The following is a 16,597-nucleotide window of genomic DNA, read 5'->3' as shown; positions in this document are numbered from 1 at the left end:
CAACAACCATGATAAAGGAAATATATGCTCCTTCACGTGCATATCCAAAGGCCTCTGCATGATTATTTATCCAATCTAAAAAGATCACAAGGGTCCTTTCCTGCATGACTTGGTGTATCATTTCCAACCTTATGTACTTACTGCATATAGTATATGAGCTATTCTTTTTGAACAACAATATGTTAATGCACACTCTTACACCAATTGGCTTACACTCGGCCTTTGCGTCATGGGCGTAACGGGTCATCTAGTAGTATATAAAAATGGAGGGGGTAGCTGATGGCACTCTTACACCAATTGGCTTACACTCGGCCTTTGCGCCATGGGCGCAACGGGTCATCTAGTAGTATATAAAAATGGAGGGGGTAGCTGATGGCATTGTGGCCGAAGCGAATGGTGGGGTCCGTGGGAGGCGACGCCGGCACGAGAAGGCTGGAGGCGCGGTAGAGCAGGGAGACAGCCCCTCACGGTCACGGTAGCCGCTGCCGACCGTGAGAAGGTTTGGTGAGTTGTATGCATGGGCCTTTGAGCCTGTTGCGTGCGTGCGCCTCCCTCAGCAATCGCTTCTGAGTAGTGTTAGCAGATCTGTGGCTTCCAATCTGCCTCTGCTGGAGCTTGAGCCACTCTCTGCTAGCTCGACCAGCAAGGGTGCGAGGCCATTCTCCCGTGCTTCAGCAAGACACTGTTTCTGCTGATTGCCTTCGCCACCACAGATGCGCGCTAGAATATTAACTGCCCATTCCTTTTCGCTAGGGGATCCATTTCTGATAACTCCAAGCAGCATTGGTATGACAGCAGCATTAGCATTAGCAGCAGCAGCAATAGCCGCCTTTCACTCAGGATGCTTGGAAAGAATTGCCAACATAAAGATGGAACCGATTCCATCCTCAGTTCCTGTTAGAAGCTCTAGCAGTACAGGGACGAACCCGGCTCTAATAGCTATACTCTTGTTGTCCGCCTCCACGAACAGATCCATTAGTGTTCCCGCAGCATTCCTTTTACCCTGTTGACTCCCGGTACTCAACAGCAGAATGAGAGGTGGAATTGATCCAGCAGCCCCAATGATCACCTTGCTTTCTTTCACAGTGGATAGGCTGGACAGCGTTGCAGCAGCATTCTTCCGGGCAACCATGCTGCCCGTCTCTAGCACGTACACAACTCCAGGAATAGCTCCGGCCAAGACCAATCTTTCCTTGTTCTCGTAACTAGAAACAGAGAAATTCAGGAGAGTAGTAACAACATGTTCCTGGGTGCTGATATCATCTATCCATAACAGGCTCACCAGGATAGGAATGCCGTCAGAATCTCCTATACACGCTTGATATTTAGAATTGCCCTTGGCAAGCAGACAAAGCGTACCAGCAGCTCCACGCTGGTCTACAACATTTTGGGAATCTAATAGTCTCCGAAGAAGGCCGGCAACTACATCAAGCTCAGAATAGGCGAGTGATGCCGGCGTTGCATCACTGTCATCACTGCTAACTTGAGCAGAGCGTTTGGGCTGCTCCAAACCGTTTGCTTGACACCAGTGGACAATCAGGCCGTGAAGAGCATAATTTGGAGTTAGAAATTTGTTAACAAGCTTCTGCTGCGTCCTCGGACAAGTGTCGTGCCCGGCGCTCAACCATCTTGCTATGCTGCCTCGATCGTAAGTCTGTAGTACATGCATTTTCAAGAAATAGTTATTGTGAAATCATGAGGCTCCGTGGACTGATAAGAAACATATATAGAGTAAGCCAAGCAAGCAGAGACCTGCCCAGTGGCCACGATAACCGGGTCTTGCATTATCCCAAGTGATAGTGCGCAACGAAAAGCATTCGGAACCACAGGAGATGTCGATTTGTCTTTCTTTGTGGGAATGTCATTTTCACTTGCTGGAATGCCGACCGCAGATACTTGAACCTGCACAAATTCCTTAACCTTTGCCGGTACTCTTGACGCCTTCTCAATCTCAACAATGGTACCAGTATCTCCTCGATGCAGGGCATTGGAAGTGGAAGATTCTCCTGCCTATTGAACAATAACCACACTTCACCAGAAGTAGAACCACTAATTACGTAGCAACAAAAGTGAAAAATAGAGATACACAAATTCACAAAACTTAGGTCGCCAACAGTGGGACCATGTTTTTCGACATGAGTTTACGTACCTGTGCTACTGCCGAAATACTCCCACCGTCTTTACGGTATTCGTCTGTAATATTGACTTTTTCAAGCCTATCGATTATATGTTGTGTAGCTGGTCTTTTATATGGCTGATTTCGGTGCATTCTAGTCCTAATTCAATGCACGCACGAATTTGTTCCAACTTTTCTGTGACTCCCCGCGACCTCTCCAGCCTATTCCTCCAAGTATGATATATCTACAAAATTAAAATTATGAGTTTGAGTTACGAAAACAGACAACAATATGTAATGTAAATGTAAATGTATACACAAGCCCCATACATTTACGGTAAAGCTTAGAAATATCAACAGGAAGATCAAAAGAACTAAAAAAGTATTTAGTTTTGAGCCGGTTATATAACACCATTTAATTTGTATTTCACACCTTTTATCAAAACATTTGAAAATAAATGGTAAATATTTCACTAACATTTGCAAGAGCCTGAGTACTTAATCTTATTTTCTCTTTGTAGTAGTGTTCGAAGGGCGTCTCGGTACTCTGGAAACTGCCGTCTTGATTGAAGTGCTCCATGTATGGAATAGCAGTCAGTGGATAGTCTCTACGACCTGTGACTATCTCAATCATTATAATACCCAAACTGAATATATATCTGCCTTCATGGAGACTACGCCTTGAAAGGAGTATTCTGGGGCCATATATCCGCTGCGCAAAGTTCCTTTGTAGGCCGAGCTCCACGGCCCCTCTTATCTGGGATGTTGGTTTGTATCGAGATTGTTGCAAAAAGAAGCCTCACGCGCGGCGCAGCTGCTGGTTGCAGTGTCATTAGCAAGTGTTGTCCCATCTTGTCACATGCAGCTCCCGTCCTCTCACATGCAGCTCACTGTTAACCTGGTCACATGCAGCTCACTGCTCACATGCAGAGAAAGCCAACGCCGCTCATCCTAGATGAGATAGAGGCGAGGATGAGTAGAGAGAGAGAATCGGAGGTGAAATCTATTATTTGCATGTCACAGATTTTTGCAAAGTCTCAGATGGCAGAGAGAAGAGAGAGGGGACAGAGAGAAGAGAATATGGAGACAAATTCTGCATGTGAGAAGTTTTTTTACTGAGTTAAGAAAGCGATGAAGACGAAATCTGCATGTGAATTAAAGAAGCTTGTGTTTGCATGTCAGATTGCATTTAAAAAAGAGAAAATGAGAAGAAAGAGAGAGCGAAAAGGCTGTGCATGCATGCATGTCAGGAGGAGGCTTTACTGAGAGAGAAAGGGACAGCGGTAGCGGCTCGCATGCGCACATAAAAAAGTAGAGCCTACTGAGCTACCCTGCGTGCCTACTACTGCTAATCACTTTGTATGGTTCCAAAATAGTCTATCACGAGCACGAATCTCGGAGGTATTGAACGGGGTGGATAGAGGGTTCCGTAAAGCTCGAGCTACAAAAAACTGCACTCATATCCGCTGCAGCACAATATGGAAGTTTGAGGCATTGCAAGAAAGAAAAGGAGATGCTATAACAGGGAGACAAAACTTACAGTGTTCCTGGACGATTTTCAGTGATGATTCGGGATTGCTTATCACCAAAGATCTTTGATAAACCGAAATGCGCTATTTTTAGAACCATAGTAGCATCCATCAATATGTTTCCAGGTTTCAGGTCGAGATGAACAGTATGGCATTTCTCATGAAGGTAATGCAAACCATCGCAAATACCCCTTATTATTTCATATCTCATATCCCACTCGAGGTCAAAAGTACCAACTGTTAAATTGATGAAAAAAAGGAAATATGAACTCAATCAATGATGGAAATTATGTTACGATGGCAACACATCACCACCTCATGCAAGGGTGTGCATCTATGATGCAGAGGTTGTGGGCAACATATCTGAAGCTCTCGACCCCGCGTGGCCTTGCCCAGGGCGTCTCGGGCGTGCTTCAAGAACCCTAGCGCCGCCACTCTACATCCCTCCCCCTCCTGCCGCGCCGCCGTCGTAGGACGTCGCCGAGCGAAGCTTGTGCAGCCAACGGTGGCGGCGGGGTTACCTCTCACAGCGGCAACCCGAATCTGGTGGGCACGGAGACGGGCGGCGCGTCGACGCGCGCTGGGACGCGAGGTCCCAGTGGTTGGCGGCGGGACTCAGCGGCTGGCTAGACGCGGTTTGCGGCGGTCCCTAGCGTTTACCGGCGGCTTAGCTATAAGCTATGAAAAGCTAAGCGGAGCTACAGCGAAGCTAAGCCCCCTTTAGCGTTTTTCTTAATCATGAAAAAAATTAAAAAAAAATAAGTATACAATCAGGCATCATATATGATATATCACGTATACGTAACATATACACATGTTTGAACATCAAAACCCGAGCACTAACCAGGTGTGCTAATTTAATAACCAAGCTTTGCATCAATGCATTGTATTTATAAAAACAAGAAGAAAGAATAAGGTAGAATGATGGTTTTGTATAGCGGCTTAGTGGCCTAAATGACTCCAAATTTAGCGCTATTGTGGAAAATACCAGGTTATTAGCATCATTTTCAATTTAACACTAAAAGTGCATTGCTTTAACGGAAGAGCTCTCCAAAATCTATAGCATAGCTATAGTGGGTTATTTAAAACTTTGCTAAAAGCTAAACTTCACAAAGGAAAGGAGTAAAGTAAATAAGAAATAAGCTACTCCAGCGTTTCTCTGATTTTACCTGAGATGTAGTCATGAAGGCTTCTGTTGCCTACATATTCAAAGCAAAGCAATCTCTTTGGTATTTCATCCATAATATGTTTCCCACTACCTTGGAGGTTCACCATTTCAAAACTTGTTTCGGCACAGTAACCAATAAGCTGCACTACATTTTGGTGCTTGATCCCCATGAGAGAACTGAGCTCATTCTGGAATTTCTTATCATCCATCAGATGTGTTTGAAAAAGCTTCTTCACGGCAATAATTTTTCCACTCGGAAGAACTCCCTGTGATGCAATAAAGTTAAACCTCTCTTCACTTCTTAAACAGTTTAACAGCTATTAATTGTTAAGATTTGACAAATAGAATGAAAGGAATTGGCCATATATACCTTGTAAACCACTCCATGCTCACCTCTGCCGAGTTCCTGCTCACTGGAAAAATCACATGTAATGGCTTTCAGAAATTCAAATGGCAGAGGCACTGGTGTTGCACTTGGATCCTGCAACTTCTTCTCCCATAGATCATTTGAGTTGGCCATTTCCAGGAGTACCTTGTATTTGCTCCCACTATAATCTGTAGAAAAGGATATCTTCAAGTACACCCGAAAGCGTAGGGAAGCAATACCGCGGAAGAACATACTGACACTAACCTGGGCCCGTGGTGCTTGTGCCAACTCAAAGACGATTCTTGGCACCCAGATGCAGTAAGGTGGATCAATCCTGTCGATCTCGAGAGGGGATGCTGAGTGATGAGAATGGGGAGGATCCAATTTGGGCGTGGAGATGAGAAGCAACTTGGTCAACGCCTAGTAGATAGGTTCTGACTCTGATCCCTTTGTTGCCTTCAATAAATAACCAAACATCCATGTGTGCTAGTATTTGACTTTTTGGAGCTGGGATTGAGCAGACAAGAGGACAGCACATGAACATGCGCCTTTTTTCTTAGCATAATCAGTGTGTTTTATTCACGACTTGGCGACCCGCCTACCTCTAGTCAGTGTGTTTTAATGAAAAGAGGAATTTATTTTTTAGAAAAGGAGGATGACCCCCGGCCTCCGCAACTGGGCGACAGCCACTTTATTAATTATTCATAAAGACATTACAATGTAATACATCACTAAGTATGAAGCAACCTTCTCGGCAATATCCGTCGTTACTCCTATCCACTTGATGAAAGGGTGCCGAAAATCCAATCCGAATACCAAACAAACTTCACATCAAAGCCTAACATCTAAAGTCGGCGGCCACAACCAAGCCACAATGCCGGGTTTGAGGCATACACCGGTCCGGCGCACTCTCAGAGGCCACTAGTAGATAAAGGGACTTTTGTCCCGGTTGGTAAGGCCATTTAGTCCCGGTTTTTGAACCGGGACTAAAGGGTCGTTACTAATGCCTCTCCCCTTTAGTCCCGGTTCTTAAACGAACCGGGACTAAAGGCCGCGGCCACGTGGAGCTCCACCTTTAGTCCCGGTTGGGGTTGGTAACACCAACCGGGACTAAAGAAAATTTTACGATTTTTTTTGATTTTTTTTGATTTTTTTTATTTTCAAATTTCTGAATTATTTTAACCTCTAATCTCTAATCACCACCCCTCATCACTGCTTAATTTATCCTTTAATCTCTAATCACCCCTCATCATTCCAAATCATCTAACTTCCCGAACGGTCACCCATCCTCTCACTCCCCCAGCCTGAGCACGCTTAACTTTCGGGTTCTATTCTCCCTCGTTTTCAAGTCTGCACTTGTTGTTTTCCTGACAATAGTAAGATGTCAATCCTATTAACCTTCAGGAATTTTGCTTGAGCATGAAGTGACACATTTCACTGTTTGAGTCTGAAACTATTGTTTAAAAAACAATAATTACTAATATTTCTTGGATAATTAGTTTGACCATTGTTTGACCATTGTTTGACCACAGTTTGACCATTGTTTGACCACAATTTGACCAGATTTGACTAAAATTCAAAATAACTGAAATAATTATTTAGTAACACTAATATTGTAGAATAATTAGTTTGACCATTGTTTGACCACAATTTGAAATTTTTTCGATTTTTTCCACTCTAGAAATAAAAAGGCCCGTAACTTTTTTTATGTTAGGTTTTTGAGGATTTTGAAAATGTTTAATGGGGTTCCGAGTTAGATGTAACTTTTCGAGTAGATGATTTTTCATATAAAAAACTTTTTCATCCGAGTTCGTATGCAAAAGTTATGCCCATTTTACTAAATTCTAGAGAGATTTTGCAAATAAAGTCGAAATTCATATTTGTAAATTTTCCCAACAACTAGACCATATATCACATGGGAAACTTATTTTCTTTTATTTTTTTGACATTTTCATCATTTTCTTTTATTTATTTTTTAAACTGAAAAGGCGATCCACTCAGGGGGAGGGGGGTGGAGTTTGAAAATGGGACCTTTAATACCGGTTCGTGCCATGAACCGGTACTAATGCCTCAAACCCCATTAGTACCGGTTCGTGGCACGAACCGGGACTAAAGGGTTTTCGTGGCACGAACCGGGACTAAAAAGGTCTAACCCTTTAGTCCCGGTTGGTGCCACGAACCGGGACTAATGGGCATCGCACCCTTTAGTCCCGGTTCGTGGCACCAACCGGGACTAAAAGGTCCAGACGAACCGGGACAAATGGCCCACGTGGCCCCTGAGCGCACGAACCGGGACTAATGCGCCCATTAGTCCCGGTTCTGGACTGAACCGGGACTAATGGGCTAACCCGGGGTGGACCAAAGCCCTCTTTTCTACTAGTGGGCAACTGTTGCCGTCTTCCACCTATTCATCTTCAGAATAGGGTCGACATCACCATGACGCCAGACAACGCCGTCCTCCTGCGCGAGTCCGTAAACCCGCATCGGACGCCAAGACACCACTGCGCCATGCCGTTGAGATCCGTCGTCATCGATGCAGAAGATGAAACCCCACTCCGCCTCTGGGCCCTTCCAGTCAGTACCTGGCCCAAACGATGCCCCCAAGAGGGAGAACGGCATCGAATTTGCCATCAGCGTCCGATCCGGGGAGACCCAGATCTAGCGTTTCCCCCGGAGCAGCCTGAGGGAGATGATGTTGCCTGCAACGACGATGCCTCAACCAGGACATGACGTCAATGACGTCGCCATCGTTCGTCAAGACCGAAGTCAACGCGATTTTCCCCGGTAGTCGCGCCATCCCGACCCAGTAGTTGACTGGAACCGCGCGTTGCCTCGCCAAGTAGACGCACGCAGCCGCTGGAACACCGAGGACCACCACTGCAGCCCCAATCCACCATCGTTGTCTGTCACTGCTACCCCGAAGACAACACTAGCAGGCCGCCGTCGCCGTCCAAAGCCCACGCTGCCTGGTGCTTGGGACCACGGATCTGGGCCAGATCACCGCCGCTGCCAAGACCCAGCACACCCCACCATCGGAGTCCACATCCGCGTCAGCCGCCTCCCAACATAGCTGCTAGGAAGCTGGATCGCCGCTGCGGGAACCTCCGCATCGCGACGCCCTTGCCCGTCAAATCCGGCCCACATCGGATCCACATGCTAGGGGGCGGAAGAGCCTTGCCGCCACCGGTGCTGCCCGGGCTTTGCCCTCCGGCGGCGTCATGAGAAGGGAAGAGTGGGAGGAGGGGGCGACTCGGGAGGGGCGCTTGATCGAGACTGAAGAAAAATATGGAGGTGGATCACAAGAAGGTCGTTTCCAAAAATATATAGCGGTTTGGAGGTGAATGAAGCAAAGGTTGTGCTCTAATATGAGGAAAGAGATGGATTGAGTAACATAGCTAGTTACTCATAATATGGGTAACATCACACATATCAAGACAGAATAAGTTTATAACCTAATAAATAAAGTCTTGTATGACACCACATATATGTTACTCCCTAGTATAGAGATAGTAATATAGACTAATAAAATATGCATTTTACTAGTCTAAATTACTCGGATTCAATTTGAAGAGAAGACGGAGATAGTGCGAGTGGAAGGACGAAGGGGAGACGTGTGTGACATGGAGTTTGTAGACCGTAGTCGTCTCAGTTCTCGGTGTACAACTATCAAATTGCATAGTAAGTGCTTTTTCACTAGTACTATTAATGCAAATTATCATTTGATTAACAATTAGTACTGGAGTAGAAACCATCCATCCTAGTATTGATGGTATAGGAGGAGAGAAAGCATACACGTTGTATTTCTACTCTCATATGTGGTATGTCAGTTATAATGCTGTTGTTGGTTTATATTCTTTCAACGTGTTATGCTGCCGAAATTTCTAGTGAAAATTCACCTGACTTGTCGTAAATTTGGCCTTGTTTGTCCCAAAATCATAACTATGAGGTCTTGCCCGCAAAGGCCTTTTTTGTAACAAAATCATAACTATGGGGTCTTGCCTGCAAAGTTTTAAGGTCTTGATTGCAAATTGTCAGTAAGAGGCCCAAGTGTTCTACAGATGAACCACACTCAGTCGAAGAGGCTAAATGGAGAAAAGCCATGGAAAAAGAGTAGAGGGCTTTGAGGGAAAATGAGAGTTGGCACTTGGTTCCATTTGGTCAAGGTAAAATTTAATAGATTGTAAGTGGGTTTACAAAGTTTAAAAAAAAAGGCTGATGGCACTATTGATCGATACAAGGAGTAACAAAAGGTTTTTAACAACGATATTGAGATAGATTTTCATTTTGTGAGAGAACATGTTGCTAATAGGAAATTGGATATCTGGTTCATTCATTCAAATCAGATTGCAGATGGTTTCACAAAGGCATTGCCTACCAAAAGTTTTGAAGAGTTCAAGCCACGTTGAGAATAAGAGGGCATGCTGAAGATATATTCACCCGTAGCTTATCTCTAGGCGTCATATATCTTTCTATTATCATTGTAATCTTGTAGGTAGTTTGATAGATCCTATCTCTACCTCCCTTTTTCCCAAATGGTAGTCTAACGGAATTGTGTGCGCATCCACGGGATAAGCCCCGTCGAATCATATATACACGTGGCCCTCCAACAAGGGTAATACGCGAGGAATGCTACACACACGGGCATATAATCACGGACTATTACGGGATGCTTAATTGGGTTACTTTGATTGGATGGAAATCAGGTTGAGGGCCTACCTCCTGAAAATCAAGGGGAGAGATGATTAGTTATAGAAGGAGACCCCGTAAACCCTCCGTAATAGACCATGCATTTAGAATTTTTGGATAATGCGCTTCCTCGTATGAAAGTTTTAAAAGGTATGGTTTAATCTCAGCTGTCATTGTGTTTAGTGGGTTGTAGCCAAGTAGAAATGAAGAAAATTATTTTCAAAGCCTACACTCAATCCAAAAGGCTTCAAGAATTTTATTTGAAATGATAAATTTATAACCCACCAGCCAGCGCCACAATATTCACCACAAACACAAGGAATCATTGGTGCTGAGACGGGCGGATACATCTAGCTACTCTGTGGGCAGAGGAACACGAGGGACAGCGAACACCAGTAGCTCGGCCCGCCGGCGCGTGGTGAGGCCGGCTTCCTCAGTCATGTCCAGCTCCTCGGGGACCATCCCGTCCGGCAGCTTCCAGTCGAAATGGAAGAGCAGAGCCGCGAGCGCGAGCTCGAGGTGCACAAGGCCGAACGAGACGCCGGGGCATATCCTCCGGCCGGCGCCGAACGGCAGGAACTCGAAGTCCACCCCCTTGAAGTCCGGCGTGCCGCAGCTCTCGAACCTCTCCGGGACGAACTCCTCGGCGGAGTCCCAGTGGGCCGGGTCCCTGCCCATCGCCCAGGCGTTCACCAGCACCATGGCGCCGTGTGGGACGTCGAAGCCGAGCACCTGCTGCCGCGGGCCGCACTCCCGGATCAGCATCACCGGCGGGTGCAGCCTGAGCGTCTCCTTGATGACTAGCCGCAGGTAGTGCAAGTCCGTCAGGCCATCCTCTGTCACCGTGCGGTGGCCGTCGAGCTGCCGCCGGACCTCGTCCTGCGCCCTCCGCATGGCCGCCGGCTTCCGCAGCAGCTCCGCCATTGCCCACACCAGCGTTGTCGACGTGGTCTCGCTGCTCGCACTAATCATGTCCTGCAAGCAAACATGTAGAGTAGGTAACGATTGATGCCTGGAGTGTTTGGTGATGGTAAACAGGAAGAATGAGAAGAGAGCTTACTATGATGACCAATTTGATGTTGTCCGTGGTGAGGGGATACTGGGAATCCATGTCATCCTGGAGCCTCAAGAGCACGTCAAGCAAGTCCTCCGTGTGTTCCTCTCCGCCGTCGGCGCGAGCGGCTGATCTCTTGGCCCGATGCTGCTGGATGACGGAGTCCATGAAGGCGGCCATGCGTTTGTTGCGGTGCTCGATTCTGGCGGGCACGCGGCTGAGGAGCATGGCGAGCCGTGACGACGGGAAAAGGTCCGGCAGGGTCATCCCCGGCACGATCTTGAACCCCTCCCGCAGCAGCGTGAACAGAGTGTCACGGTCGTCGCTCCTCAAGCGGCCGATCATGGCTTGCACCGAGGAGTCCGCGACGAACGACGCCAGCCCCCGGGTCAAGTTCACCGCCGCCGCCGCCGACGCCGACGACGCGACGGAGCGGAGGAGGCGTCCCAGCACCTCCGCTCTGACACGGCGGAAGGAGTGGACGCGGCGGTTGCTGAGGAGCTCGAGGGCGCAGATCTTGCGGAGCTGCCGCCAGCCGTCGCCGTAGGGCGCGAAGACGAGGCCCTCGGAGCCACGCAGGAAGAGCTGCATGGTCGGGCTGAGGGGCCGCGACGCGAAGGCCACGTCATGGGTCTTCATGATCTCCCGCGCCGCGTCCGGGGAGGAGGCCACCAGCACGGGGAGCTGGCAGAACCGGAGCAGCATGAGCGGGCCGTGGCGCCGAGCTAGGTCGCGCATGGCGTGGTGCGGCGGGACCGACGAGCCGGCGAGGTGGTGCAGGTGGCCGATCACCGGCAGCGCCCATGGTCCCGGAGGAAACCGTTGTCGGCCGGCCGACCTCCTGCGGCTGCGGAACAACCCCACCAGGTAGAGCGCAGGTACTACGACCAGAAGGAGAGGCAGGAGGAGCGAGTAGTATGCTGGGCTCTCGGCAGCCATGGCCATTAACTTTGAGTTCGATCGGCGTAAGAGTACGTCGTGCGCTGATGCTGTTCCATGAGGAGGTTTGGATACTTATAGCGGCTTTGCGTAGAGTGTGGTCATCTTGGCTGCACCGGAGCGGTTTGTTTGCATTCCGTGGCACCATCCAGGCCCGGATTAAACTTGGCGAATGCGATATCTACTTTTTCTAGAAAAGGAATGCGATATCTACTAGACAAGTCAAAAATCGCCTGCCGTCACCTGCTACGACATCGGCCTCAACTGCATGCACAGTTTGAAGTGACAGTTCATAACCATCTACTTGGACCCCGCTCCTTCTAAGAGCATCTCCAACGGCCGCCCAATGCGCGGCGCGCTAAAAATCAGTTTGCAACACGCCATTCGCCTGTTTTAGTGCGGCGGCCAGCGCTGGCTCCAACGGCAGCTGTAAAATGCAGCACGCATAGCTCCAGCAGGCACGCTAAAATGCAGCGCACGAGCAGTCGGCGCTTGCCATATGTTGCATTTTGAATACATTTTGGACACAAAATGAATTTCAAACGTCAAAACAAAGACATGCATAATTTAAATCACAGCCACCCATGCTGTCAATGCCACCGCTACCCATGCCACCAATGCCACCGCCACCCATGCCGCGAATCATGGCTCTTTTTTCGATCAAGACTTTTTTCACGGGTAAGATTGACATACTCCTTTTGCGCCTCATTGAGGGTAGATGTGTCCAAGAAGAACAAGCACTTCTCACATTCCAACAACCTAGATCGCTCCTCCATGCCCACCTTCCTCTCCTTCAATGTCACCTTCCTCTCCTTGGCCGCCACCCTCCTCTCCTCGGCCGCCAACCTCCTCTCCTCGGCCGCAACATCTTGGTTCCTTGCCATCTTCCTCACCTCGTTCGCTTCTTTTCTTGCCTTCACAATAGCTTCCATAGCATTTTTGAGCTCATCATCCCCTTTCCTCTTCTTCTTTTTTTTTTTGCGTCTTTCTTGCACCCATCCGGTCGTTTTGGCTTCTCTTGCCGTCATCACTTGCGTTTGTTGCTCTCATCATCATCATCGATGTCGTCATGTTTCTTCCATTTCTCATCATCCTTCAATTCCTCATAGCAATGAGGCAAGGTAAATGGTCTCCCTTTCTTGGTCTTCTTCTCCTCTCCTTTGAACAAGTTTTGTGCAATATTGAACTACAAAAAAACAAAACAAGTTAGCACTACAAACCAAGAACAAGCATGATGAACATGGATGAAATGACACTTACCCTATCTATATCATTAGTGCCACTTGGGTTCAACTTGTCAACCGCCTTTTGTGCGGCCGCCCACTTTTGACAATCTTGGTTGATTGTCGACCACCAGGAGCGAAGAGATCAAAGTGCTCCTTCATCCGGTTCCAATATGCATCTCTACTTTTATCACCTGCAACGGATAGATCCCTCGACACTTCCAACCAAGTATTGCATAGCAATATGTCTCCATCGTTGGTGTAGTTGCCTCCTCTTCCTTTTGGTGCGTCGACAATGCCCTCACCATCCACATCCACCTCGAACTCATGGTCATCGAAATGCATGTCATTGGTTTGAGACCAATGAGAATTGTTGGAGCCAACACCCATAGTTGACATATATGCCTCAACGTTGACACTACAAAGGATATACAACGAAGCAAATGAGCTATCTATATGTATGCATTCAAAAATAATAACAACAAAAAGTTGACAATTTTTTTACCATTGGGGCATTTCCTCAAACACCTTGTGCGCGTCGGCTGCCGGCTCAACAAGTGAGCTCGCCGGCGCTCCGGTAGCCGCCGCGGTCGTCGCATGCCCTGAAAGTTTCTTCCTCGATGGCTTGGAGGAACCAGAGCAATCCGCCACCTTGTTCTTCTTTGGGGAAACCATGCCCTTCTTCGGCCGCGCTGCATTTCGGAGCTTCGAGAGGGGGGCACGTGGCTTCACGGTGGGCGCCGGCACGAGGCCACCCGCCGCCGAGGTCATCCGTGGCGGCATGAAAAGGCCACGCGCGATGTCGGTGCTTGGAGGAGCGCTGGCGGAGGCGAAGCCAAAGCTCCCCGCGCTAGGGTTTGTTGTGTTGGCGGCGATGGCGGCCGCGGAGGGGTCGAGGGTGTATGAAGAGGTGAGGAGGGTGCCGACGCGGGCGTCCATCGGGTCAGTTCACCGGCGGCGGCGCGAGGTGGGGCAAAGGTGGCACGGTGGAGAGAGTGCAGCGCGCGAAAGCGGGCGCACCAAATACGCAGCGCGCAATGGCGATTCGGACAGCGCGTTATACTCTATATGTCGCACGCGCGTTTATCACGTGTCCGCTGGAGCCCATTTTTTGATTGCGCGCGCTAAAAAGGTCAATTTGCGGTGCGACACTGTTTTAGCGCGGCTGTTGGAGTTGCTCTAAGAGTCGGGCTAGTGAATGCCTCAAATGCCTGCTTTTCGCGGGCAATGATAGGTCATGTCTCAAATAATTCATTCTACTATCAAATATCTTAAATTAAAAAGCTTAAATCCATACTATTATATGGTAAACCTAATCTTAAGCGAAGCTCGTCCGACTTCATCATTTCCATGTCCGGTGGACGGCTGCGCTCCTAGAGTGTTGGTTCGGTTGTCGGCGAGTAGAATAGGACATCACTACCGGAACAGGGCTCTATCCCGACGGCCAAACCTATGCCGATGGCCCCCATCGGCCTAGTTCGACCTATGCCGACAACCAAGGTCAGGCCGTCGGCGTACCCAGGCCGTCGGGCTATTCTCAGTTATCGTTGGCACAGAAAATCCGTCGGCATATCTCTAAGTACGCCTACGGCTTCCGTCGGCATATCCGGGCCGTCGGCATAGATGTGAGCCAGACGACCCGGCCCGCGACGGGCGGCTAATGACATCAGCTCTATGCCGACGGCAGAGACGACGTCCGTCGGCATACCTCCACTACACGTCATCGATCCGAGGCGCGCCTCTCAGCTACCCTGGCCGCAGCTATGCCGACGGTTGTGCCGTCGACATAGTTATGTACTCCCTCTGGCCCATAATATAAGAACATTTTCCAAACTATGTTTGCTTGAAAAACGTTCTTATATTATGGGACGGAGGGAGCGTATTTTTTCCCTGGGTTTTTGTGTTTATTTCTTAAAGTTTTTTATGTATTATTATTTGATTAACTTAAATGTAGCATATATAAATAGAAACATACATGCATTATTTATTGATTTGGGGAAATTGTTTACAAAGATTATGAATATATATGTAGTTTGTATTTTTATCGAGTACGTTAATAATGTGACCTCATGTTCTTTTGAATATATAGGTCCTTATACTTTATTAGAATAAAAAACAGTTATGCCGAAAGAAGTGTTGAGGCGGTTGCAAACGCCTGGCACGCATCTCCGGTGTGTGAACCCCCTCACGTCCGGGGTGTGCCCCCCTCACGGACGGCGCCGCCGCTAGCACCTAGAGGGGGGGAAGCCGCGTCGGGTCTATACGGAGGGGACGTTTTCCCCAAGTGTTCCTATCGGCTGACCTACCACAACCGATTGGAGAGGTCCACTAGTCAAACCCGTCTGGAGAAAGTCAAAGGGTTAGATTCGTGGTCAACCGCTCCAGCGTTAGGCTGGACGGGGCCCCTGAGGTAGCAATGCCACCGGAGCGTCGCACCGGGCCCTCATACATGTCGTAAGGTGTGGTGACATGTCCGAGGAGGCAGCACGCGTCTCCTGGGTGTGGCCCCCCTCACGGACGGCGCTGCTGCCGGCACCTCACTACTAGGGAAAACCTTATACATGTAATCTTACCAGCAGCGTGCTTCAAAATAAGGTGCTACTGCTATTTAGCAGTAGCGCATGCCGACAGAACGCATTGTTGAAATAAAAATAGCAATAGCGCGTCCATAGTAAGCCGTGCTACTACTATAGTTGCCACGACCTTGCCCCCAACCTAGTTGTAGCAGTTGCGCGGTTTATCCTAAACCATCGCTACTATTATTGATCATAGTAGAAGCGTTTATCCTAAACCATCGCTACTGCTACGGGCACCTTATCCACACCCTCCTGCGCGCGTCCTCACTCTCCCCCTCACACTCTCACTCACTCACTCTCCGCTGCGTGCTGTCGCCGCCGTCGTCCACCGTCGCTGCCGTCGCCCGTCATCGCCCCCAAGGTATATACCTCCCTCCCTCCCTTCTCTCGACGCCTTCCTCTCTCCTCCCTCCGGCAGCCCTCCTCTCTCCTCCCTCCTCCCACTGGCAGCCCTCCTCCCTCCTCCCACAACCCTCCTCTCTCCTCCCTCCCCCAACTGCCAAAAGCCATCACTCCTCCATCCTCCTCCTCCTCCCACCTCTATTTGTGTAAAAATTTAGGTATATAACTTTTTTGTAAAATAATTTAGTAATAGAAATTTTTAGGTACAGAATTGTATTATGATATATGAGATTTTTTAGTCAATGTAGGTTTTTTGAATAGAATTGAAAAAATAAGTAAATATAGGTCTTTTGAATAGAATAGGAATTTTTCTAAGTTATGTGAAATTAGGAGATTTTTCTATGATTCAAGAAATAGACAGTAGTTAAAAAAACCAGGGCATTTTTCTAGGGTTTATGGTGATATATAGATAGATGGGTGGATGGACAGATGTTAGGGCTAGAACTAGGGTACTTTTAGCAAATGTATAGGTCTTTTCAATTTGTAGGGTTAAAACACGGTATTTTTAGTAAATGGTAGGGCTAGGACTACGATGTT

The 16,597-nt window shown here is 48.2% G+C and overlaps 1 protein-coding gene and 1 pseudogene across 1 annotated transcript; both read right to left on the bottom strand.

Moving 5' to 3' along the window:
- Window positions 1-553: 553 nt before the first annotated feature.
- LOC123064917 (U-box domain-containing protein 12-like) lies at window positions 554-5,333 on the bottom strand (annotated as a pseudogene).
- A 4,887-nt stretch (window positions 5,334-10,220) lies between these two features.
- Window positions 10,221-11,859, bottom strand: LOC123064916 (premnaspirodiene oxygenase-like). The gene is made up of 2 exons (XM_044488309.1): window positions 10,927-11,859; window positions 10,221-10,841 (listed from the first exon to the last, which is right to left on the bottom strand). The coding sequence occupies exons 1-2, from the start codon at window positions 11,857-11,859 to the stop codon at window positions 10,221-10,223; spliced, it is 1,554 nt and encodes a 517-aa protein (XP_044344244.1).
- Window positions 11,860-16,597: the final 4,738 nt, after the last annotated feature.

This window comes from Triticum aestivum, chromosome 3B (genome assembly GCF_018294505.1).
Source record: "Triticum aestivum cultivar Chinese Spring chromosome 3B, IWGSC CS RefSeq v2.1, whole genome shotgun sequence".
Taxonomy (NCBI): domain Eukaryota; kingdom Viridiplantae; phylum Streptophyta; class Magnoliopsida; order Poales; family Poaceae; genus Triticum; species Triticum aestivum.
The sequence above is the reverse complement of the archived record's forward strand: the minus strand, read 5'-3'. Positions and strand labels throughout refer to the sequence as shown.

Bases quoted from the DNA above. Each gene is read 5' to 3' on its own strand.
- LOC123064916 (XM_044488309.1), bottom strand. From the start codon at position 11,859: ATGGCTGCCGAGAGCCCAGCATACTACTCGCTCCTCCTGCCTCTCCTT. The intron at 10,842-10,926 runs GTAAGCTCTCTT...GTTTGCTTGCAG, and splicing joins ACATCAAATTGGTCATCATA to GACATGATTAGTGCGAGCAG.